Source organism: Sorex fumeus, unplaced genomic scaffold, assembly GCF_029834395.1.
Source record: "Sorex fumeus unplaced genomic scaffold, SorFum_2.1 ptg000047l, whole genome shotgun sequence".
Lineage (NCBI taxonomy): Eukaryota > Metazoa > Chordata > Mammalia > Eulipotyphla > Soricidae > Sorex > Sorex fumeus.
Genome location: NW_026606104.1, coordinates 52,514,754 through 52,539,921, shown reverse-complemented (window position 1 = coordinate 52,539,921; position 25,168 = coordinate 52,514,754). Strand labels below are relative to the sequence as shown.

Here is a 25,168-nt window from a genome sequence, read left to right as displayed (position 1 = left end):
AATGGGAGCGTACGCGACCTGGGCTTTGACATTAGAGAAAACTGCAGCAATATTCGTCTTTGAGTCTCAAGTGGGCTCAGTAAAGACGTGGGAGTCAGCATGCCTCAGCCAACAGTTCTTGTCTGTGGAGGTGACAGCACAGCCCGTCATTGTACAGGAACAGTTCCTTGGGATGGCGGCTGTGATGAGAAACTGTGCTTCCGGTCTGCACTCTGCTGGGGGACACGCTGCCTGCTAAGCCCGGCTCTTCTCGTGGACCTGCCCTGCTTCCACAAAGCCTGGCGGCCCCCAGCAACAACACAAGAGTGTTGGTGCAGACTCCCCCACAGAGCCAGGTCCTCTGCCCCTGTCCTCGAGTGAAGAGCATGCCCTTAAAGCATCCCAGGCGAGTGGACATGTCTTAGGTCTGATGCTCCCGAAATCAGAGCCAGCGACAGAAGTTGCCCGGCTTGCTGCCCCCACTGCGCCTGCTCTGCCGAGTCAAGGATTGAATGTCACTGATGGGGTCTTCTGGGTCAACCAAACAAGAAAAGCCCAGAGCCTCCAAACCGAACTTCGCTTGAGAGAAACAGTCAAGTGCAGCTGTCTTCAGGCCGTGGCCTGGTCCCTAATAATTAGAACTGTATGTGGGCCCTGGGCACCTCTCCAGTTGGTAATTAAACACAGCTAGCAAGAGGGCTGGAGGGTCAGGGTTTGGTTTTCTGCAGAACAAGGTGAACGAATCAGATCAGCGGCCGAGCAGGAACTGGGGTGTGAGCAGCGCAGAGTGGATGTTGGACCCATTTTTCTTTCTGACACACTGACTGGCTCCAAAGCCGAGACTTGGACTTTGCGCCTCACCTAAGCAGCCAGGTGTTCTGGCAGGTGGGGATAAGATGCTACTAAACCGAAAACTCCAAAATGAGGAGTTCTGAGAACTGCATTGGAGGAGGGATGCTAAAAAGACATCAAGAAAGGGAAAGACGGGCCACAGAAGTTCACATTACGGTGTGAGAGAGATGCAGTGTGGGTACCAGCGAAGCTGCTTCTGCTGGGAACGGGGGATGTGCAAAGTGACGGAGCCTTAGTGTTGGTGGTTGCGGATCTAAGCCTGGCCGGTTTGCCTTGGACTGAGACAAGCTGCAGCATCTTCGAGTGCCCAGCGGGCAGCCTGTGTAGGAGGTGATGGGGGGAGGATATGGCCTGTTCACGCAGGAAACTAGCTCTTTATTACAAGGGACTTAGGATGGGGGAGTAGTGTTTGCCGAGACCCATGTGGAAAGTATCACTTCTTTGGTGCAATAATGCCTTCCAGTTGGGCCTGAAAAACAAAAACAAACTCCATTAATATTTGAAACTTGCAGCCTAACACATAGCTGGGAGGTGGTTAGAGCTCTAGAGAGAAGAATCCAAACGCTGTCACTCCAAGTGTTTTTCCCTTCCCTCCCAGTTCCATGTTTTCTCTTATTAGTTGGTTTCTGGCTTTGGCCGGCCTAAATTCGGAGAAACTGGAGCTGTCCTGGTTTCTATACACTAACGGTGCAGTGTTTAATATAAAGCATTGAAGAGGAAATTGAATAAAAGTTGTTGAAATCACGGTTTTTCATGACTTGGATTTCAGGCTTGACCGATGTCTGCTAAGTTAAGCATTTGGCGCTTCAGATTGGGATCCTGGGAGCTCTGGTGCTTGGGATGAGAGATTTGGGAAGCAGCAAATTTTCAACCACTGAGACAACTTGACACCCAATTAGGGAAAATTGCTACCAGAGAGTGGGGAGCTGTCCATCTAGTATGTAAAGCTGAAGGCGCTTGGAAGTGACTCAGATGTGGCTCGAGCCACCAGCACAGTGATTTACTATCGTGTGGACAGGTCTTGAAGTAAGTGGGTCTCTCCTGGGGATTGCACGCACTGCTGTACTTACTAGCTTGGCTCCAGTAAAAATAACTCCTAAAAAAAAAACCTTCACCCTGGCGAATGCAAGGTTGCTTGTCAAAAAAGATCCCAAGGTATTATTCTGTTTTGCTGCTGTAACTATGGAAGGAACTGAGGGGCTTGAGCTTATGGTAGAAAGACACAGAGATGGGTCTGGAGAGATAGCACAGCGGGTAGGGCGTTTGCCTTGCACACGGCCAACCCAGATTCGATTCCCAGCATCCCATATGGTCCCCTGAGCACTGCCAGGAGTAATTCCTGTGCATTGCCAGGTGTAACCCAAAAAGCAAAAAAAAAAAAAAAAAAAAAAGAGATAAGGGAGGCACCATTAGAGGCTGCTAAGTGAACCTGCCTCGCTGGAGGTGAAAATTGCTGGTGTTTCTTGTTTTCATTCAGCCTTTCAGCAGCATCCCATCCACTAGCAGTTAATACAAGACCCTTATCTCAAAAGCCTGGCCTTGATTTATAGTGCCAGTAAAGCGTGCCAGTTACCAGAATGAGCTTCCTGTAAGACCAGGGGCTGGGGCAGAGGAAAGTACCTTCAGTGGTATTTCTGCCCAGGCCACATTACCTACAACAATTGGGTCTTGAGTTTTAAAAAGTGCCAGAATCTCCTGGAGACATGAAAACATCATAGGATCCTAGCCCAAGTTTCTGGTCCAGTAGATCTGGGATGGACCCAATCTTTAAAAAAATTTTTTTCAAAAAATCTTTTGGGGAAATTTTTTTTTCTTTTAATTTTGGGCCACACCAAATTATGCTCAAGGTTTGCTCCTGACTACAGAGTCACTGTAGTCACTCAGGGATCACTCCTGGCAGTGCTCAGGAGACCAAGCCCAAGTCAGCTGCGTGCAAGGCAAGTGTTTTCCCCACTGTATAATCACCCCAGCCCTGAGGATTTCTAAAAGCTGGCAACTAAGGAGGGTGATGCTGGTACGGGGACTAATCTGAGAACCTTTGGACCAGAGAGAATCTATTTTCAGAGGCCTTGAGTCTGGCCCCCTGCCTGATCCTTTTCACCACAGTCCCATTACCCGACCTTATCCATGCTGCTAGAGAGAAGTAGGATTCCCCAGAAGGGCTTTGAGGAGAAACCCCTTCCGTGACAGGGAAGCCTCCCAGCGATGATGTCCCCTGGAGTCTGCGCAAGAAGCCAGTCCGCTCCAGGGGGTGCCAGGAGTGACCAAAAGGCTTCCGTTTTGGCCCAGGGGGTTGGAGCGTGAGGCTGCAGCCATCTTCATATGAGGAGCCTTATGTTGAATCCAGTACTGCATCCTGACCACTGCGCCAGGAGTAGCCCAAGTGCACCACTGGATGGGTGTGACGCCCAAACCAAAAGGACAGCTTTCTGTTTCGCTATGCCCACCGCTTCCTGAGGACAGAAAGCTTTATGGGGAAAAATATAATGCCCCTCCCAGCACTGACAGCTGTGGCCCCTGTTTTTTAAAAAATTACTTCAGTAGAGGGACCAGAGCTAGTACAGCAAGCAGGGCACTTGTCTTGCACCTGGCTGACCCAGGTTTGATACCCGGCATCCCCATATGGTCCCCAAGTGTGATCTCTGAACGCAAAGCCAGAAGTAACCTCTGAGCACAGACTGGTGTGCCCCAGCCCCCCATATAAAAGCCTCCAGTAGAGATCCAGTTGGAGGTGGGTGCCCTGGAAAGTTTGTGGAGAGTAAAGACCCCTCCAGGGCCAGATGCACAGGGAATTGAGGTCAGAAACCTGCAACCTTTGTCACCCGCCCCCTCCCAAGACCAGCCTCTTTCCCTTTTTACCACTGCACGTGCATCAGTGTCAAACTATCTTCAAGGAATTGTTGTGGGACCAGGGGGAGAGCACCAAGGGCAGGAGTGCTGCTGGCAGGCACAGGACTGGGTTCAATTCCCAGCACTGCCAGGCATGGTCCTAGCCACTCCCGGTGCTGCTGCTAAGACCAATAGCACAGGCACCCACAAAAAGGCGCTGAGGGTGTGGAGTGGGCGGGGGAGGGGGGAAGCTCTTGAATCACCTTCAGCTGCTGGTTCGTCCGCTTCAGGAACTGAATCTCCTCATTGTGCTTCTTCTCCTCCACCTGCCTCCTCTCAGTCTCTCGCTTCTCCGTGGCGTCGCACTTGGCCTTCTGCTCGTTCACTTGCCTCTCCAAATCTCTCTTTTCTGTTTCCAGTTCTCCGATCTGAGGACAGAACCCCAGGTTATCCTGAGATGTTGCCAAGTGGACGTGGTGGGGTGAATGTCTGGCGAAAGGGCACACCAGCTGCCCGACTCCAGACTTTGTTGGGGACTGCACTGCCACCCAGTGGGAGGTCTGTGGCTGGCACAGCATGTCCACAGAAGAGACCTCTCTGCTGAGACCAGGCTGATCCTTACACTCCGGACCCAGGGGTCCTCCCTGGGGTGTTGGGAGCAGCTGCATTCAGCCCTGGGAATGACAGCCAGGTGGCCCTGACATTGACAAGGCTCGCCGGCTGGCCCCACTCACTCTCCTCTCCATGTCTGACTTCCCCTGCTCGGCCTGCAGCGCTTTCCTCATGCCGAACGCCACGCTGCTCTCGTACAGGGTCTGGTAGGCCGCGATGGTCATGCGGATCTCGTCCCGGACTCGCAGCAACAGCAGCCCCCGCTCTGCGCAGTTGATGGTGACCTCCCGGATCAGCTCGTCTTCCGTTGCACACACACACAGGAAGGTCAGAGCCCCAGGCAGGGCGAGACGCCCCTGGTTACGGCAGAATCCCTCCCTCCCAGGAACAGTGGGAGGGTGTATCCTCTCCTGGGGACAGGACTCAGAGAGGCTCCTTTGGTGGCCCAGGAGCATGGCCTTGGCCTTGCACTTGGGAGGGCAGGCAAGTACATTTGCTCCTCCAGGGCAGAGGAGGCCAGAGCCCAGCTTTGCCTGAACTGTGGGCCCTCTGTGTCCTCAGGTGGAAACTGAACACTGGATACTACTCAAAGAAACAAGACTTTTCCATTTGGAGAAGACGCTGTTTGAAAGCAGGGGGCCCCTTTCGCTGAACTGGTTTGTGGTAGAAAACAGCAGTTGTTTCTGGTAGACCAGAGGTTCCCATACTTAACTTCATCTTCCATCCCCTTTTCAGAAACCAGAAAACCAGGGACTGGAGAGATAGTGGCAGCAGGTAAGGGGCTTGCTTTGCATGCAGCCAACCCAGGTTCGATCCCCAGCACCACTAGGCATGAGCACTGAGCCAGGAGTAAGCCCTGACAACTGCCAAGTATGTCCCAACAAAACAAAACACTCTGTGCGCCTCCTGGAAATCTGCCTTCCTTAAGTGAATAAATGGAAAATATCCCTTAGTGCCCCTCAATTGAATCTGAGGCCATTATGTTTCCCGGCCCCCCTTTATTTCAAGCCTTCTAGGGGAAGTATTGCCCACTTTGGGAAGCACTGTTCTAGAAACCAGTTTCTCTTTGTTATTTTGTTTTGGGGCCACTGGTGGTTCTCAGGCCTGATTCCTGACTGTGCTCAGAAATCGCTCCTGGCTCTGAACTCAGAGATTACTCCTGGCAGTACTGGGAACCATACATGGTGTTGGGGTTCTAACCTGGTTCAGCTGCTTGCAGGGCAAGCAACTTACTTTCTGTTCTATCCCTCCGGCCTCAAGAGATTAGCTTCTTAAACTAGATTCTGACCTATATGGAGTCATGTAACAGTGTTGGGGGAGGGAGCTCATGAAAAAAAATTTTTTAAATATATTTCTTGGGGCTGGAGCAATAACACAGCAGGTAGGGTGTTTGCCTTGCACGCAGCCAAGATGGTCAATACAGGTTTGATTCCCAGCATCCCATATGGTCCCCCGAGCACCGCCAGGAGTGATTCCTGAGTGCATGAGCCAGGAGTAACCCCTGAGCATCACCGGGTGTGACCCAAAAAGCAAAATAAATAAATAAATAAATAAAATAAATTTCTTGAGGCTAGAAGCAGGTACGATGCTTCCCTTGCATACATCTGACCCTGGTTTGATCCCCGGCACTCTTTATAGTCCCCTGAGCCTGCCAGGAGTGATCCCTGAGCACATCCAGTGTGGCCAAAACGAAACAAAACTTTACATTTCTTCATTGATTATTTATCAGTTTGTGCTTGGTATATCCATATACCTGGGTCATGTAAAAATTTCTCATGTGTTATGAGCTGGAATGATAGTACAGTGGGTAGAGTGTTTGCCTTGCAGGCGGCCAACCCAGGTTGGATCCCCAGCACCCCATATGCTCCCCAAACCTGCCAGGAGTGATCCCTGAGCACAGAGCCAGGACTAAGCCCTGAGCACAGCCAGGTGTATGCGAAAATCCCTCCTCCCAAAATTCCTCAGGTACAACAGGATGGTGAATGCGAATGTTTAAGTAAGCCCACACTAGAGTCCCCCGCAGTGTTTGGGCAAAGCACAGTCATACTGAGACTGAAAGGCCCCAGGACCCCATGGTTCTGGCATGCTGGCATGCAGGTGGTGAGTGTGGCAGTGCAGCCTGGACAGTGAGTGGCGGAGTGCTCCGGGAGCAAAGCCTCAGTCTCCTGGGCTAACCTGCCTGCTAACAAACAAATCCCCTGCCACCATGTTTTGGTCCAAATGCGGGATGGCTACAAACAGAATATTCCCCTTCCAGATCGAAACTTTTGCAGGTACCTCCAAAAACACCCAGGGCTTAGAGCAGAAGCTCCCCTCTCGCTCCAAACATCTTTTAAGGGACGAGGAGCCAGGTTGTTGCAAATATTGTGACTAGCAAGTGGGGAGCTACTGGGGGAAGACGGATGCATATAGCAGGTCCTGGAGGGAGGGGGGCACTCGGGTCAGAGAGACTGGGTGATTCGTGAAGGGTGCACTTTAGCTGGTGATTCTCAGGGCGTGGTTCTGGGCAGGAAAAAGTAAAGGAGGTAGTAGGGGGTGTGGTGGGTGCCCCCCATCTATACCCACTGCCCCTCACCAAAGCACTGTGAGTAGAGCTCCCTGCGGACAGGGCAGATGCCCGTCTCCCGGGCCTGTCGCTGCTGCAGCTTCTGGTCCAGCTGCTCCTGGAGGTGCACCACATCCATCCTGGTGCTGGGCGCGCTGGACACCTGCTGGATCCATAGCTGCGTATCTTCCACCCATTCCCTGCAGCACAAACACAAGCCGGCTGAGTGCAGCCAACTGACCGGAGTGGGACTGCGGGACGTGAGCGGGGATGGCCCTGTGGGCAGGAAGGGCAGCTCTGCCACAGATTATCCGGGATGAATTGGAGTCACACCCATCTCCGCTCTCCCGCTCCATGAGATCATCACCATACTCAGACCTGACCTTCCTAACATGTTGAGGGCAGTTTAGAGTTTTGGGGTTTTTTTTCCCAGGGGGCAGGTCTTTTGGGAGCAGCATGCAGCAGTGCATAGGGAATACTCGCAATGAAGTGCTCAGGGGTCACTCCCAGTGGTTGCTAGGGCAGAACCCATTGTTTCCCAGGCAAAGTATGGCCAGCTTCTAGTCCTTTGAGCTCTCTTCCTAGCTCTGTTATTGTTGCTCAGAGTCAACAGAAGCCCACTGAGAATCCCTGCTGGCTCTTGGAGTGGATGACACTGGAGAAGGAGGGGCACCATTAACTTTGTGCCAGCTAGAAGAGACATTATGTGTGCACGGTGGGATGGGGGAGTTAGCTTTTGAAGGTGTGTACCAAGATGCACCCCCAACCCGCATACTGACTCTCAGGAGCATGGTCAGGAACCATGAAGAAGGAGCTGAGGCATGAGGCCTTAGGTGAAGAAGGCTTTACATCTCAGTGGGGAGAAGGGAAAGTCACCCCTCAATCCTTCGGCCTTGAGCTCAGAACAGATTTCAGTCTTCCTTTTACTGTCACTTTTTTTTAATTGAATCACCATGAGATACACTGTTACTAAATTGTTCAGGATTGGGTTTCGGTCATACAATGTTCCAACAGTGCTTTCACCAGCATATATTTCCCACCACCAATGTCCCCCATTTCCCTCCTGCGTCACATCCATCCCCCGCTGCTCCACTCCCAGCCTGCCTCTACAGCAGACAATTCTCTCTCTTTCTCTTTCTTTCTCTCTCTCTCCCCTCCCTTCCCTCCCTCTCGCTTTCTTCTCTCTCTCTCTCCTTCTGCAGTACAGATACTGAAAAGTCATAAAAATCCCTTTCCTCCTTTCAGCACTCAGTTCTTGTCCCAAGTGATCATTTACAATTGTCATTGTAATAGTGGCCCCCTCTCTGTCCTAAATGCCCTCCCCACCTCCAACCCCACTTGTGGCAAGCTTCCAGCCATGGACCAGTCTTCCTGGCCTTTGTTTCGTAGTATTAGTCATCAGTCTATGTTTGTCCCTTTCTCTCTATTCAGTTCACTCTGCATGATACTCTCTATGTTCATCCATTTATAAGCAAATTTTATTATTTCATTTTTGGCAACTGCATAGTATTCCGTTGTGTAGATGTACCATCATTTCTTTACTGAGTTGTCTGTTATTAGGCACTCAAGTTGTTTCCAGAGTCTGGCTATTGGTGTCAGTTTTTCATTTTTTCACTTTTCAACAGCACAGCCTTAGAACTATACTGTTGGGGCCAAAACTATAGCACTATGAGCAAGTGACTTGCCTTAATAACAGCCACCTGGGTTCTATCCTCAGCACCCATTTAGTCTGCAGAATAGTGACCTCTGCGCACAAAACCAGAAATAAGAACTGAGCACACGTGGCCCCCAAACTACAAATAAACAAACCATGTATGGACTAGAGCAATAGTATAGCAGTAGGTGCTTGCCTTGTATGCAGACAAGCCAGGTTCAATCCCTGGCACCCCATAGGGTCCCCTGAGTCTACCAAAAGTGATCCCTGAGCTCAGAGCCAGGAATAAGCCCTGAACTCTACTGGGTGTGGCTCCAAAACAAACAAACAAAACACCCACAAATGAAAAACATCTGAGATGAAAAACCAAAAAGAATGAAAGATGGCCTGGACCCACGGTAGAAAGGAGAAGGTTGGAATGAGCAGGCTTCAGGGCCAGAGGATGAAACTGAGTTTTAACTTATTGAGTTTGATGTATTAGGCACGTCATGAAGATAATGAAGAAGTAGTAGAACAGAGGGGGCTGGAGTTTAGGGAGAGACAGGACTGGCAAAAACATTTGAGACCATTAGAATGTAAGTGGTCTTTAAAACACATGGACTCCAGTGTTGCAATGATAATTAAACCAGATTCAAGTGTGAGCCATCAGTGATACCCCGTGAGCCTGGGTGAGAACTTGCAGGAAAAGACAGAAGAGTAGATCCTGGGCCCAGGGTGGTAACTCAGTGGGTAGGGGGGAAAGCCCAAGTTTGACCATTGGCACCTGATGGTCCCCCCAGTACGGCTGGGAACAATGACAGGAGTGGCCCTCCGAGCACCACCAGCTGTGGCACCAAAACAAAAACAAAGTCAAAAATGAAAGAAAAAGGTTGGTGAAATAGTACAGCAGGTGGGGTGCTTGCCTTGCTTGCAGCTGACCCTGGTTCAAGCTCCACATCCTATATGGTCCCCGAAACACCAGCAGAAGTGATCCCTGAGCACAGCTGGGAGTGGCCCAAAAACAAAAAGAAAAAAGAAAAGAAAAAGGGAAAGGAAAGAGAATCTTTCCCAGGATCTAACCATATGCTAGCTTTTGGAGCTCTGTCCCAAGTTGGGCATGAAAATACCTAGGCTTTCTTGCTGTAGGTGAAAGCTTTGCTACTTCCTGCCTGGTTTTCCAGGTTTTTTTTTTTTTTTACCTTGGAGGCAGGATGGCATTCAAGATTTCTTCCGCTTGCTTTGTAGGATCTAGGATACAGGAAGATGAGGGGAGCTTGGTCTTTGGTGGCTGTGGGACTGGACCGGAAGTTCCAGGCTGTTGGAGACTGACTTTCAGTGGCCGAGCCTGAGAAGAGGGCCAGGTTAGGCAGGGGCGACTGACTCAGCTCTGAGAATCTTCTGGGCTGTTCTGGGTCTCTGGCACACTCTTCCCATCTGTCCTCTCAGGGATGAAGGGAGCTGTCAAGAGTCTCAGCTCCCATCCCAACTCAAAGCTTGGATCTCTTTAATCAACACGTCTGTCCCAGAAACTCAGGCCTGTCTCAGACCTCTAGACATGGGGCAGTCACACCAGATCTATTCTTGGACTCAGCTCCATGAAGCAAAAGTGAGGCCAGCCATCTGCCTGTGACTTTTCCATCCTAAAGCTGCCCTCTGTGGCCACCCAACATCTGGGCTTCTGGTACCATCCTCTCACTCTCCTTTTCCGTCCCAATCCCCTTTACTATTCCCGGTCGCTGCAACTTCTATCCTTTGGCATTCCCGACCCTCAACGCCGGGATCTGTCTTTCCCCATCCGGGCTTCCGGGCTCCCCAGTCCCCCTGTCCCCCCCAGACCCATTCTTACTTTGGGACTTCGCTTCTCGGTGTTCCGGCTCACCAACACCGGGGTGTCGTACTTGAGCAGAGAGTCGGCAGGGGGAATCATAGCGGCGGCGGCGGTAGTAACCCAGTCTCCGGTCCTGCAGCGTGGGCCTTGTTTGCCGTCACCATGGAAACCCACCCTTCCATTCCCCCTGGCCTGGGCGGGGCTTCGCGTGGGGCGGGGCTAGCGGCGCGCGTGTCTGCGGGAGCTGCAGAAACATTCTCCCTCCCTTCGCTGGTCGGACCTCCTGCTCAGCTGGGCGCTGGGTCATCCCCGGAGAGTGATTGGAGGATTTTCCCGTGCCGGGAATCGAACCCCGGACTGCGCCAGTCCCTTGAGCTATCTCTCCGTCCCATCGTGGTTCTTGAAAGCAGCGAAAACTTGGGTTCGAGTCGCTGCGTGCGCTGAGTCTAACTCGCAATTTTGATGAGTGGGGCAGATCCACCTCGCAGAGTCGCAGTTTTATAACCTGCAAAATGGGAGTCATCCGACTTCTTAATGAAGCGTCGGGAAAGACTCCCAAAGGAAGGCACCCGGTATTCCCAGGGTTCAAAAGTATTTGTTTGGGATATTGTAGCTCAGTGGCAGAAGAGCGCTTGCTAAGCATGCGTGAGGCCCTGTGCTTGATCTCTGGCACTTTTTTTTTTTTGAAAAAGAAACTTTCCCCATCCCAAGCAATCAAAAACTCTTCAAGCCCACAAGATTCAAAGTACCAAAGAAGAACATGAGTGACAGGAGAACCATGAATCGAAATCTCTCCTGCATTTGGAACTTGAAGGTAAATTTACGTTTTGGATTAAGAGACATTAAAATTGCAATTCAACAAAAATTTTTTTTGGGAAATACCTAGTATGTGTCATGTCAATAAAAATGGTGAGCCAAAAAAAAAAAAAGAAACTTTCAAAAATATTTATTTATACTGAGATAGAGACACGACCAGAGGGATAGTTCCAGGAAAGGAGAGGGAAATTCGAAGAACATCTGTGATTGCATTTCCTTCTCTTCTTTCCTACATTTTTCCAAAAGTAAACTTAACCGAAGTTTGCGCACTATCTTGTATCCTGCTTTTTTTAAAAAATTATTATTGGATGAAAAGAACCTGCTTTTTTGATTGCACAAAGTTGTTCCCCTCACCCCGCATTTGTATAAAGAATTTGTAAATAGCGTTGCGAAGGACGACATCAATATCCACCCCTCGGGTAAGCAAGTCTCTCCTACTGACTAGGTTGAGGTCGTCTCCACCTCAGTAATCACTATGCAAGGGATAACAAAAGTTATCGCGTTCAGAGCAGCGTTCCTGGAAGTCGGCTTTGGAAACTACGAAAGCTCAGCCGGGAGCCCGGCCCTGCGGCCCCGCCCACTGGGAGTAGCTGTCACGTGCTCCCCTCTGCTGCCCCGCGGGGTTCTGGGTAGCGCAGGCCCGGAAGCGGAAGTCCCGGCCCAGACCCGTCATTTCCTTTAGCGGGAGGAGTGCAACGGCCCTCATTTTCCTTGGCTCCCCGGAGATCTCAGCATGAAGGAGGTGAAGAGCGAGCGGGAGCGGGGCAGCCGGCGGAGACACCGGGACGGGGACGTGGTGGCGGCGGCGGTGGTGGTGAAGCAGGAGCGCCTCAGCCCGGAGGCCGCGCCCCCGGCCCAGCACCGCCCCGACTCCGCGGGCCCGAGCCCGTCCCCGCCGGCCGGAGAACCGGGCCGGGCCGGGCGCCGCGGGAGCCGGGCCCGCGGCGGCAGCCGGTAAGTGGGGAACGGCCGCGGGGGCACCGGGGACGCCGCGCTCGTGAGGTGTCGGGAGCTGCTGAGTGCGGGGCGCGGCTCCTTGGGTTTCCTCCGCCAGCGGTGACCGGATGTGCTGGCTGGACAGAATGTGTTCGCCGCCCGAGTCAGCGCGGGTCCCCTCTCGCCCACCTCCCCGCGCCGTCGCAGTGTCCGGCGCCGCCCGCCCCTTGGCAGAATCCCATCCTTGCATCTCTAGATCCCGAGCACCCGGCCCGTACGAGCGGTCCAATGTGTTACGCGGAGCAGTGAAGTTGATGGGTCTCCGAAAGGTGGCCACATCGAGGACCTAGGCCAGCTCCCCGATAGAAAATTTGGGGGGAGGGATCGCCTTTTTTTAGGTTGATTTACTTATTCGTACCACTGTAGTTTTCCCGGGTTCCCGGATTGTTGTAAGGATTGAGGGTACGGAGCCCCCCACGTAGGGAAGGGAGCAAGAATGGCCTTTGCCCTCCGGAAACTGACATACTGCAGCCCTGAGACACAGTCGCCAGCAAATACGGAAGAAAGTTTCAGTTAGTAACCGAAGTTGGAGAGAGGTTAAAGCCTAAATGCGACAGTAGGTGTCTGGAGGGAATCAGGTAAGGTCAGAAGGTCTTTCTGGGGAGGAAAAAAAAAAAGTGCCTGCAAGCTGAAACCTGAGTAATAACTGAGCCTTGGCTCGAAGAACCTGATACTTAATTGTGACTGTTGTAGAAATAGGGGGGAAAGTTTCTATGTAGTGACTGGGTGGTAGGAATGAGGTGGAAGGAGGGAGGAGAAGGAGCCAGAGGATTGTCTGATGTGATTGTGTGGGGAAGCAGTGGAGGAGACCCTTGTTGATGGTGAAAAAGAAGAATCAAGGTAGCTTCTGATTTGGGGACTGAAGAGCAGGATGGATGGTGGTGCCATCCCCCCCCCGCCCCCCCCAGATGGCAAAGACTGGGAAAGAAAAAAGTTATGTTATCTGGGGGCTGGAGAGAGTACAGTGGGTAGGATGCTAACTTTGCACGCAGCTGATCCTGGTTCCATCTTTGGCATCCCATATGGTCCTCTAAGCACTGCCAGGAGGGATGCCTGAGTGCAGAGCCAGGAGCATCACTGGGTGTGACCTCCCGAACAACAAAAAACAAGAATTATCTAAGTGGGACTGTTCAGAAAGTGCTGGGGGGGGGGGAGGGTGGGGGCACACATCTGGCAGTTCTCAGGGCTTGCTTAGAGCTTTGCTCTTAGGTATGACTCCTGGTAAGGCTTGGGGTCCATATATGGTGCCGTGGATCAAACCTGTGTCAGCTTTATGCAAGGAAAGTTCGCTACCCATTGTACTGTCATTGAATGGTTCTCTCAAGCATCACTGGACAAGTCATTCTGGCTCAATTAGTTATATATTTGGATCTGGAACTCAAGGGAGAGTTTGGATTGAGAGAGTGAAAAAGCTCCTGACTCCTTCTCCTGATCATTAGGGGCCTTACAGGTGTTTGCATTAGTAGGTGAGCCCAATAAATAAAAATAATTTATGTGGGAAGGAGAGCAGATGGAAAAAACCTGTATATACTCTAGGTCCCCAGCCAGAAAGAAAAACAAGTCTTCAGGGAGAAGGAGCAAGTCTCCACGGAGTAGGAGAAGCCGAAGTCCTCACCACTCCACAGTAAAAGTAAAACAGGTGAGTGTTTTGAGATGTTTGGATGTCAGGTTCATATCTAGAGATTTTTCATATCATAGCTAAAGAGTGTTATATACGTGTTCATTGAACCTATAATGGGCTTTTCTTAAAACAGGGCTTTCTTTGCTCTTTTTTTGGGGGGTGTGGGCTACACTTTGGGGTGCTCAGGGGTTAGTGCTGGCTTTGTGATAAGGAGTGGCTCCCAGCAGAGTTTATAGGACCACGTAAGACCATATATGGTACCTAAATTCAAACCAGGTGAACTGCATGCAAGGCCTTACCTTTATACGGTCTGCCTCTAGCCCTAGGTTGTGCTTTGACTTCGTACCTGAGAACTTGTTGCTTTCTAGATCCATTTTTTCCCCCCTTAAAGTTTTCCACATAAGTCCATAATCTATAAGGTTTGGTTTATTTTTATTTCGATGCTAGGGCTTAGGGGCTCTTCCCAGCTCTGTGCTTTAGGGTTGTTTCCGGTCATGCTTGAGAGAACCATATGGTACCAGGGATCAAATCTAGGTCTGTGTATACAAAGCATGCTCTCAGCTCATTGACCTCTCTGCCCCAACGGTTTTAATTTTTTTTTAAAGTGAGCCCACACCCAGCAGTGCTCAGGGGTCACTCCTGATGGTGTTCAGGGGAATCTTGTGCTTGTGTGATGTAGGTGATCAGACTGGAATCTGCAGCATGTAGAGCAAGCGCCTTAGACTCTACTCTTTCCAGCCCCCGTTTGTTTGTTTATTTTAATTATTTCAATTTGTTTTGTTTTGTTTTGTTTTTTAGTCATATTTGGTGATGCACAGGACTTACTCCCAGCTTTGCACTCAGGGATCACACCTGGCTGGCATGGGGCACCATATGTGATGCCAGGATTGAGTGCGCTGCCTACTGTTTGGTTTTTGGGCCATACCCAGTGGTGCTTAGGCCTTGTTCCTCCTGGCTTTGCACTCCGGGATCACTCCTGTAGGGCTCGGGATTGAACCCAGGTCAGATGTGTTCTAGGCAGACCTACTGCACTATCACTCCTGTTCTAGTCGTAGTGTATACTATGTGAGTTGTTGCATACTGCTTTGACTATCTCGGAATTCAGGCACTATAGCTGTAACGCGCAGACTAACACTCTTAAGCTGTAATTTTTGTCTGTTTTTGTGATCTTCCTTCCTTCCTTCCTTCCTCCCTCCCTCCCTCCCTTTCTTTCTTTCTCTCTCTCTCTCTCTTTCTTTCTTTCTTTCTCCACCCCCCCCTCGTTTCTAAGCATTTTACAATAAATTGTGGGGCTTTTAGCAAAGAATTTAGTTTGATAACTATTCATTCAAAGTATCTTAGTTTAATTCTCTATGCTAACTTTGCTGGTGACCTCAAATTAACCTAAGAGTTGATTGCTGGGTATTAACGAGCTAAAAACTTGAAATGGCCCTCAAATGAAAGGACTTGATTGGTAGTTGGCACCATATAAAAGTTACCTTTTATATGAATGGCTGGAACGTGCACATCTTCTGGACTCTGAGTCTTGTACGTGACTAATGCGTGCGTGTGGGTCTTTCCCCGTCTGTCCCCCTTTTCTCCCTTCTTTCCCCCTCTTTTCTGTATATGCTTCCTGTATATGCTCCCTGCTTCCCTTTGTATTTGCTGAGAGGTGCCCAGGTTTCTAGGGCTCTGAACAGGGCCTTCGACTGAGAGCTGTAATCGGACAGAAATATGAGATGTGTGTGTGGTGTGCGTGACCTTGCGCGGGGACATAACCATCCCTTAGGACCTTACATCTCTGGGACATTTGCATTAACTGCCAAGGTCCACATCAGAGATGACTCTGTGAGTGCATCTTGTTCACGGTTGTGGGATTTACTGTTCGGATTTCAGGAACGCGAGGATCACCCCCGGAGAGGACGCGATGATCGGCAGCACCGTGAGCCCTCCGGACAAGAACACAGGCGGGCTCGGACCAGTGACCGAGATCGACACCGCAGCCATTCCCACCCCAGGAAAACCTCGAACGAGAGGTCTGGGAGTGGGCAGGCGCAGGGACGGGAGCGAGACAGCCAGAGTCTGCAGGCTCAGGAGGCGGAGCGGGAGTTTCACAATGCCCGCCGGAGGGAGCACCGCCAGAAGAATGAAGTCGGTGCTGCTGGTAGCGAGTCTCAGGAGTCGGTCCCTCGACCTGGAGGCCACAGCAAGGACAAAGAAGTGCCGGTTAAAGAAAAGCCGAGCTTTGAACTTTCTGGAGCACTTCTTGAGGACACCAACACTTTCCGGGGAGTAGTTATTAAATATAGTGAGCCCCCAGAAGCCCGGATCCCCAAGAAACGCTGGCGCCTCTACCCCTTTAAGAATGATGAGGTACTTCCGGTCATGTACATTCACCGACAAAGTGCTTACCTCCTGGGTCGCCACCGCCGAATCGCGGACATTCCAATCGACCATCCCTCGTGCTCAAAGCAGCACGCCGTCTTTCAGTATAGGTGAGTGTAGGTTCGTGGCAAGAAATGGGAGGTGCCAGCCAAAGTGGGATGTCTCGGGGAGGCTGGCTAAGGTCTGTGTCGTGTATATGCAGAGGATTCCTCATACCCCTTAGAATCTCAGACAGGTCGTAACTTCCCTGCGTCTAATTTGGTATTCCCCAAAGTGAGCGAGACTAACTTTGGGGGTGGGAGGGTGGGGCACCAGGATGAATCGGGGCAGGAGGGGAGGGGGAGAAGCAGTAACAGCATCAGTTTAAAGAGGAAGGTTTTGGTGTTTTTATTTATTTTTCCCAAAAATGTTTAATTGAATTACAAAGTTACTTATTCTTGAGTTTTAGGCGTACAATGTTGCAATACCTACCCCTTCACCAGTGTCCCTTCCATGGATACCCCCAGTTGCCTCCCCTCAGCCTACCTCTATGTTGTTGGGTTTATTTTGGTTTTTTTTTTTTTTTTTGGTTTTGGGGTTACACCCAGCAGTGCTCAGGGCTTCCTCCTGGCTCTGTGCATAGGATTAACGCCTGGCAGGGCTGGGGAACCATACGTGGTGCCAGGGATTAAACCTGGGTCAGGCACATGCAAGGCAGGTGCCCTACCTGCTGTGCTACCCCTTCATGCCTCCGGAGTCTACCTTTACAGCAGGCGCTTTCCCCCCACCCCACCCACCCCCGTTTAGGCACTGTGGCTCACAGTAATGTTGCTGCTAGGACATTATGCATATCACTTTGACCTCCTTTTAGCATCCAGTCCTTGTCCAGAGTAACTGTTCCCTCTATACTGTTGCATTGCAGGGGGCCCTTACCCAACCTATTCCTCCAGGCCCCCACCCCCCATCCCTACAAACTCCCTACTAAGGACCACTTCTCCAAAGAAGGTTGTTTTCTAGAGCTGTTATGCCCTCAAAATAGAAACAAGTGATATGAAAGAAAGAAAGAAAATGAAACAACTGAAAATGCCTGGCATGTATGTTCCCTGAATCTTGGCAGTTTGAGTAGTACATGTTTCCTTGCAGCAATCTTGTGCAAAAGGTAGGCAAGTATTAATAGTCCCCACTTGACAGACAAGGAAACTGAAGCACAACAGAGGCAAGTGACTTGCTGAATAGATGATCACCGTAGTATTAATTGGCTCAGATCGAGCTTCCTCTCCTCTTGAAACCCAAATCTGCTGCTTTATTCTCATTGTGATAGGAGCTAAAATACATCTGAGGACCCTCTAGAGAGACGGTACAGTGGGTGGGGTACTTGCCTTGGATGCAGCTGATCTGGGTTTGAGCCCCAGCACCACACATGTCCCCCAGGCCCCGCCAATGCCAAACTACAGCCGAGTGTGGCCCCAAAACAAAACTATATATGTGAAAGAAGTATAAGTATCATCATAATAAACAACAAAAACTTTATTTATTTATTTTTTTTTTGCGGTGCCGGGTACCAAACCCAGGGCCTCACCACACATGCGAGGTAAGTGCTCTACTGCTGAGCTGCCTCCCCAGCCCACACAGACCTAGACTCTTAACTAAGGCGAGGGGCCCTGAATTTGCATTTTAAGCTGCTGCTTTCTTTTGTTTTTGTTGTCGTCCAGCACCCTGTGATGCTGGGGACTCCCCCCCCCCCCCCCCCCCCCCCCCGGTGTGGTGCTGGCTGGGGGTGGCATGTGTCATTCTCAGCAGTGCTGCGGGACCATGCGGTGCCAGGGGGCCTGCATGTAAAGCATGCGTACCAACTCCCGGAGCCATCTCCCTGTACTGCCTTTGACGCCTTTTATCTACCCTGAATCCCTGTCCCCTGAGCCCCCAACCAGTTCTCATCTTTTCTGCTATGTTTTTTCATCTGCTCCCAATAGCTATACCCAGGGTCATGCCAGCGTCTTGTTCTCCGAGTTTGAGCTTGAACTGTGTTCAGGCCTGCTCATTTACATCCTCCAGGCCCTATCTTCGTAACCCGTGGGTGGTGAACCCACGCGGGATCATGTGACTGAATGTGGAGTCATGAAAAATGTCGCAGCCGTGGAAGGTTTCTGACTGTGCAATGAGCAGAGTCCGAGGTGTTTCTGGCGGTGCTCCCCCATGTTGCATTTCTCAGGTGAAAGTGTGCAAAAGTTGAAGAATCCCGGCCTGCTGTCGGCTCGGTTAACCCAGAACTAATAGCCTGAGGTAGGATTTCGCTCACCAGTTTCTCTTTATCTCCACCAGACTTGTGGAATATACTCGCGCTGATGGGACAGTTGGCCGCAGGGTGAAGCCCTACATCATTGACCTTGGCTCAGGCAATGGAACATTCTTGAATAACAAGCGCATTGAGCCGCAGAGATACTACGAACTAAAGGAAAAGGATGTACTTAAGTTTGGCTTCAGCAGCAGAGAGTATGTTCTGCTTCACGAGTCGTCAGACACCTCTGAAGTAGACAGGAAAGAAGATGAAGATGAAGAAGAGGAGGAAGAAGTGTCTGACAGCTAGCAGACTAAAACATAACCCGAACTCAGAGACCTCTTCTTTGAAGGCTGTGGGATTGACTCGAGCACTGTGGTGTGGTGCTCTCTGTAATGCCTCTTATTGCCTTAAGCCTTTCCTCTGTTGCTAACCAGCTTATGTTACAGTAAGAAAATGGACTTGGGTGAACTTTTTCTGTGGCTCATCAACCACATGCTTGCAGGCATGTTTTCAGGACAGTCTCACCAACACATTGTGTTTTGTAGAAACATTGTGGTTTTCGTTGGTGCTTTAAGGATTGGCTGCCTAGGAAACTTTCAAACCTCTTGGTTGGAGGAGAATTGTGACTTGTTCTCCTTTGTACAGTTCTTTTATTTATAGAGTTGTTAGGCTTTGTGGACCAGGCGGTTTTGTTTATGTTTTTGTTTGGGGGACAGACCCCTGAATAGAGAATTTTACTAAGCTTTGGTTATCACCAAAACAGCCTCCAGAATATACCAAAGCTTTGACCTGGTTGAGCTCTTGAGACATAGAATTTGATTTTGCACTTCATTTGGGGGGTGGGGAGAGTTTACCAAATGACCTCATTATTCACTGTCAGACTTGCTTTTCAGAGCCTGCTTAAGCATATGGGAAGATCATGGTGATACAAACAGGTAATATATTAACGTCACAGAAGGCTGAAATGGGTCATGGTTTCCTGTGAGAGAATTTTGGTTTCTCCATGGAACATGTACATAACAATTTGATCATCTTATCTGGTCTTTGACTTTGTATTTTATTCAGATGTTGTCTCCCTTTTTTCTTTGAGAAACACTGTCCTTCATGTGGCAGGGTCCTTGCTTGATTTTAACAATGTGTATATGTCTAAAGGAGTTGTATCGTTTACATGGTTCATCTTTTTTTTTTATAAACAATGTCACATACATTGTATTTACCTTCCCCAGGCTGGAAACTATGGAAATTGCCTAGTTTTCTAATTTTCCACCGGAGGAATATGTGTAAGTAGAAAATCTGTTAACTACTTATACATATTGTATGTGTGTGTATATATATTTGTGTGTGAGAGAGCTGCATACTGATTTTCATACGAGAATGTTTTGTGAATGTAAATGTAATGCTACATTAAGGCAAAGGCCTCCCTGCATTTGACGAGCAGGTTTTTGTTTATATGTATTTTGGGATAAAAAATAATAAAATTTGTAAATACCATTGTAAATACCAAGTGCCATTTCAGAGGGTAATGTTTTTCTGACGTAGCAAACCTTGTAATTATTGGTATATTTCCTGCTCCTAAGGAATCTATATCAGTATTTTGGGGGGTGTCATGCCCAGTGGTGTTTGGGGGCTACTTCAGGCGTAGTGCTAGAGGGATTGCACCCAGCAGTTCTCGGAGGACCATGCAGTGCTGACAATCTAATCTAGGGCCTCACCTATGAAAGGGAAGTGCTCTGCTACCAAGCTACATGCCTAGCTTGTCACTGTCCTCCCATTGTTCATCGATTTGCTCGAGCGGGCCCAGTAACACTGTGAGACTTGTTACTGTGTTTGGCATATCGAATACGTCATGGGGAGCTTGCCAGGCTTTGCCGTGTGAGCGAGATACCCTCGGTAGCTTGCCGGGCTCTCCGAGAGGGACGGAGGAATCGAACTCGGGTCGGCCAAGTTGGCTGTGTGCAAGGCAAACGCCCTACCTGCGCTGTGTTATCACTCCAGCCCATCCCCAGCCTATATCAGTAATTTTGAGGGAAAAGTAAGTTATAGAAGGTGGTCAAGAGATTAAGACGAGGGAAGAGAGAGCTAGGACTGACATAGCACTGGAGTCTAGATCTTCAAGGCGCAGTGAGTGTGGTTTCTGTTGAAGCTGCAGCATCTAAATTTCAGTGACGTGTAGAGGGTTTTCCTGAACCACATAGAGCAAGCTCTTCATTGTGTGCCTCTGGCCATCTTCTTTCTTCTCTACTGTTCGGCCCATGGGTAGTAAAAGGAGATTGTGCATCTCAGTGTTTCTGCTAACTGTGCCTGCTGCTCCAAATTTAGGGTACTGATAAAGGCCTGCCATCATCATCCTCTTGGGCACATGGGGAAATGTAACTGGTGGGGAGGGGCAACTGGTGAATGTTTATATTCAAAAGAAAGCAGGGGCTGTGGATGTGACTTGGCAGTGGCAAATACACCTTAACCTGTGTGACTGCGTGGATTTCATCCCTGGCGGTACGGAAAAAAAAATTAATCCGAAGGATATGTCTCAGTGGATTCCCTCTCCAGCACTGCAAAGGAAAAAAAAAGCTCTGTGAAGAGCAAGAACATATTAAGATCGGTCAGATGGAAGGGGAGCTGCCGTAGTTAGCCTCCCATACCTCAGTGAGTTCTATATTTGCCCCACAGTTGCTCTTTTGTTACGTGTGTGGTAATGGTCCTTGGTGCATTCGGGACCAATAACTATCCTGCAGCTGATGGACGAAAGAGCGGATCCACAGGCTGGTAGCCAGTGGTGACTTTATTCAAGTCAATCGGGATTATTATTGAGAAATTGTGAAGGGTTGGGGGACAGCAATTACACATAGGTGTGGTTGAACATAAACATAAATATGAACAGATATAAAGTGCTTCCTTAGGGGAAATTTTTCTAGGAGATCCACCCAAGAGCAGCATTCCATCCAGGGGCTCCAGCACTCTCGATTCCTTTCAGGAGATCCACTCAGGGGCGGCATTCCATCTAGGGGCGTAGTGCTTTCTCCTTTCCTATACTGGTAAATCTAAGCAATCATACTAAATTTACTTCTTAATATTTCTAGTCATTTTGCATAAACACAATTAAGAGATAGACTTTTTTTAAAAAAATTTTATTAGTGAAACTCCATGAGGTAAAGTTGTAGACTTAAAAATTTTTGTGCTTGGGTTTCAGTTATACAGTGATCGAATACCCGTTCCTCCACCAGTGCCCATTCTCCACCACCACTGATCCCAGTATCCCCCCCCCACCCCCCCATCCCACCCTGCCTCTGTGGCAGGGCATTCCCCTTTGTTATCTCTCTCCTTTTGGGTGTTGTGGTTTGCAAAAGACACATTGAGTGGCAATCACGTTTGGTCTATAGTCTGCTTTCAGCATGCTTCTCCCATCCCGGGAGGATCCTCCCAACACCCTTTATTTGGTGCTCCCTTCTCTATCTGAGCTGCCTTTTCTCCTAGCATATGTGGCTGGCCTCCAAGCCATGAAGCAAAATTCCTGGTACTAATCTCAGCCATTCTTGGGTGTTAGTCTCCTATTTTGTTACTTTATGTTCTCCAGATGAATGTAGTCTTTCTATGTCTGTCCCTCTCTTTCTGACTCATTTCGCTTAGCATGATACTTTCCATGTAGTACCACTTGTATATAAATTTCATGACTTCAAGAGATAAAGACTAGTATCTATACTTTAGATTAAGCTTCACATCATAAATGGTAAAGGGTGGCTTTTCCTGGGGACGGCTCACTATATTTCCCAGACTAGTCCTCAGGGCAGGTTAGCTTTCCTAATCCCAGTGGGGTCTTTTTCAGTTACTTCTTTTTGGGTAGTAACAGAGCGTGTTCCATGACTGTGCTCTTAACCTATTACACTTCTAACGGCCCTTAGGACTGTCCCATGTCAAAGCCAGGGTAGCTTACGACTTGCTCTGGGTCCATCCAAGTCCCTTGGTGGAACCCACCTTTTGGGGTGTAAGGAACAATCTAAGTGCAGTTGAAGCTTAAGTAAATACGACAGATGCCCGGGAGGATATATTTTCAGAGTCAATTAACTCTGATTTTTAAAAAAAGAGCATTAGCTCTCTTCCTGTGTGTATACGAAAAGGACAAAAATTAAAATATGCAGAGGGCACAAAAGAAAGACGAATCATTTCACTTACATATACAAAATACAGAGCCATCAGAAGGTTTGACTTTACAAGTTACCATGTTGGATCTGTAGATATTTGTGACTGATAGGGGAAGTAGAATACAAAAGAGGGTTAAAGATAAACATGCCTCAAGTGGAATTGGGTGTGCTTCCAGGAGCACTGTAGTAGAGATAACTCAGTTAACAAGCTCACTGCAGGAGGAGAAAGGATAGCCCAAAGTTCAGCCTAAAATGTTTGGAACTGTAATCTAACTATGGATAGACTATGGATGTGCATATCTATGAGGTTTTGTTTTAAAGAGGTTTTTGTCTTTTGGGGGGCTAGGGAGGGCATTTGTGCCACACCTGGCTATACTCAGGGCTTATTCCTAGCTTACTCAGGGATCACTCCTGGCAGTGCTTGGGGGGCCATATCGGATGAGTTTTTCCTCTTGATCCAGATTGTATTTTCCTTTCTGAAATTAGTTGATGGTTTGGTCTCTCACTAGAGGGCTTGCTGTGTGTGTGCCGCTACTGTTCCTGGGTAGTTTGGGACGTTGCTTCAAACCCCATCCTAGATGTCCCTCTTCTAGATGACTACTTTACCTACAGTTTTTGCTAAGACATCCCAATTCTGTAGTCAATGTTTTGATAGAGAAATCGCTTCTGAATTAATAACTATTTTCATCCCACACCCAGAGGTACTCAGGACTTGCTCCTGGATTTGCACTTAAGGTATGGGGGGACCATACGAGGTGCTGGGGATCAAACCCAGGTTGGTGGCATACAGGGCAAGTGCCTTAGCTATCATACTGTCTCTCCAGCCCAACTAAGAAGTTCATGATGCCAAATATCTTGAAAGGTATGGAGGTATTCTTCATTCTTTTTTTTTTTCTTTTTAAGGACAAAAGTCAAAGAAAAGACACAAGTCATCTCTAAACCCAAATATGATCAGCAGACAGCTTGAAGTTGACACAATACTGAAAGCTTTCTTCACGAGTCAATTCATTGCTTAGAAACTTGTTTTTGGAACTGGACGGACAGCTCAGTGGGTTGCTGCACAAGCATCGCATGCAGGATGCCTGACATGGCATGGTGCCTGAGCACTGCCTGGAGTGTTGCCCAAGCACAGAACAGGGAGTAGACACTGCCCAGGTGTGACCTAAACCCAAAATAGAAATTTGTGTTCATCTTAATATTTATAACTTCTTCATTTCCCACCTTTTACCACCCTGGTTGACTTGTCTAAAAATCAAGCCCTTTGCAAAATAGTCCTTTGCTTCCGAGCCTCTTAAGACCCTGTGGTGCTCTGCAGTTCTGCTAATGTAGAGGCAATATGGGTTTTTCCCAGCGCACTTCTTCTTAGACGTCTTCTAGTCCCCCTCCTAACACTGACACAGTACAGCTTATGAAGTGCAGCTAGTGACTAGCTTTCAAATACTATATCTTGGTGATAAGTGAAAGCATCCAGGTAACTAAACTTAAAAAAAAAAAAAAGAATTTTTATTACTGAATTAAGTGTGCCAGTGTATGATCGAGCTTAGCCTTAAACAGTTTCTATCTACCTTCTCTTTCTCGCAGTCCCGTTCTGACTATTGCCTGTCTGTGATACCCCCTGCCAACTCATTGACACTTCAGTCTTGTGCCATGGCCATCTTGGAATATCTTGGTGTCCCGTGGGGGGCCATATGGCCTCCAGTTGAGAAATACTGCTTTAAAAGCTTTAGACCTTTAAGTATATCAGGTTATCATTTAATATGGTACACAGATGGTTATATGTTTTTAACATCTTCCCTTTGTAGAATCTGGCTGTATGTGAGGAATGAAATACTGTGTTAATCAGAGAGCGTCAATATGACACAAACTACGTGCCAGCAATGCCTTCTTATAAGATAATGCTCTGAACCCATGATGTTCCTGCGGTATGTGAATTTATATTAAGGAGAAAGGCTACTTGATTTAATTAAAGATCTGGAATTTAAAACATTTTGTGTCTGGGTAAAGTTTCCAGTATACTTATCAAATGGGGAGATCAAAGAAATTCAAAAGAATGACGAAAGGGAAAGAGAATTCCCAAGTCAGCAGTTGTCTGGAGGAGCAGTCCCAGTGGGCAAGCTTCTGACTGGCATTGTTTCAAACCTGGGCCAGTGTAGCCAAACACATGGCAGCGAGCTGGAGCTCCCCTCATCCTGGGGGTCAACCAGGATGGGAGTTAACAGCAAGGAAGCCTGGTGGGAAAAAGGAGAAAGGTTGAGAAGCGCTATGCTTGAGGAAAATTAAGGCCTAGAAAGAAATCAGTCTTCCACTGAGTTCCAATAGAAAAGCACGGGGTCGTGTGGGACTAAAGCGTTCGGTGGCCAAGAACTGGTCCCCTGGCTGGCCCATGGCAACAGATGGATGAAGGACGGAGGACCGGGGAATCAGGGACTCAGGCTGGTTGGTAGTCAGTTTATTTCTCTCTCTTCCCCAGTGTAGTCCAATCTCTCCCTTACAGCACAATTGTAGTTGTAGTTTTGGTCATAGTCCCAGTCCATCATCCTAGTCTCTTCGTAGACCTCAAAGTCCTCTGCCTTCTGGTTCTTGTCTAGTCCTTCTCTTTGTCATAGTCCCCACTCTCCCCTTACAACATAGTTCTATAGAAATCATCATGAAGGGTGGGAGCACACATAGGTGGGGTTGAACATTGTCATAACAACA

General features: G+C 48.9%; 2 protein-coding genes across 6 annotated transcripts; one reads left to right on the top strand and one right to left on the bottom strand.

The window, feature by feature from the left end:
* Window positions 1–1,177: 1,177 nt before the first annotated feature.
* Window positions 1,178–10,429, bottom strand: DNALI1 (dynein axonemal light intermediate chain 1). The gene is made up of 6 exons (XM_056123539.1): window positions 10,297–10,429; window positions 9,650–9,795; window positions 6,848–7,017; window positions 4,395–4,573; window positions 3,924–4,088; window positions 1,178–1,300 (listed from the first exon to the last, which is right to left on the bottom strand). The coding sequence occupies exons 1-6, from the start codon at window positions 10,375–10,377 to the stop codon at window positions 1,265–1,267; spliced, it is 777 nt and encodes a 258-aa protein (XP_055979514.1). The 5' UTR covers window positions 10,378–10,429; the 3' UTR covers window positions 1,178–1,264.
* Window positions 10,430–11,781: 1,352 nt separating this feature from the next.
* On the top strand, window positions 11,782–23,809 carry SNIP1 (Smad nuclear interacting protein 1). Of its 5 annotated transcripts, XR_008793717.1 has the most exons (6): window positions 11,782–12,048; window positions 13,627–13,729; window positions 15,587–16,185; window positions 18,377–19,270; window positions 19,562–19,615; window positions 23,375–23,809. XR_008793717.1 is itself a non-coding variant. In XM_056123530.1 (4 exons), the coding sequence occupies exons 1-4, from the start codon at window positions 11,828–11,830 to the stop codon at window positions 18,639–18,641; spliced, it is 1,188 nt and encodes a 395-aa protein (XP_055979505.1). In that variant the 5' UTR covers window positions 11,782–11,827; the 3' UTR covers window positions 18,642–19,824. The 5 variants fall into 5 exon arrangements, 1 of the variants encoding a protein (XP_055979505.1); XR_008793718.1 differs by lacking the exon at window positions 19,562–19,615; XR_008793715.1 differs by having other exon boundaries at window positions 18,377–19,615.
* The last annotated feature ends 1,359 nt before the right edge of the window (window positions 23,810–25,168 follow it).

Excerpts from the sequence above, each read along its gene's own strand:
- DNALI1 (XM_056123539.1), bottom strand. The coding sequence starts at position 10,377 with ATGATTCCCCCTGCCGACTCTCTGCTCAAGTACGACACCCCGGTGTTG. Across the intron at positions 4,574-6,847 it reads GCTCTACTCACAGTGCTTTG|ACGAGCTGATCCGGGAGGTC; the intron begins GTGAGGGGCAGT and ends GTGCAACGGAAG. Across the intron at positions 4,089-4,394 it reads AGTCAGACATGGAGAGGAGA|ATCGGAGAACTGGAAACAGA; the intron begins GTGAGTGGGGCC and ends TTCTGTCCTCAG.
- SNIP1 (XM_056123530.1), top strand. The coding sequence starts at position 11,828 with ATGAAGGAGGTGAAGAGCGAGCGGGAGCGGGGCAGCCGGCGGAGACAC. Across the intron at positions 12,049-13,626 it reads CGGGCCCGCGGCGGCAGCCG|GTCCCCAGCCAGAAAGAAAA; the intron begins GTAAGTGGGGAA and ends TATATACTCTAG. Across the intron at positions 13,730-15,586 it reads CCACAGTAAAAGTAAAACAG|GAACGCGAGGATCACCCCCG; the intron begins GTGAGTGTTTTG and ends TTCGGATTTCAG.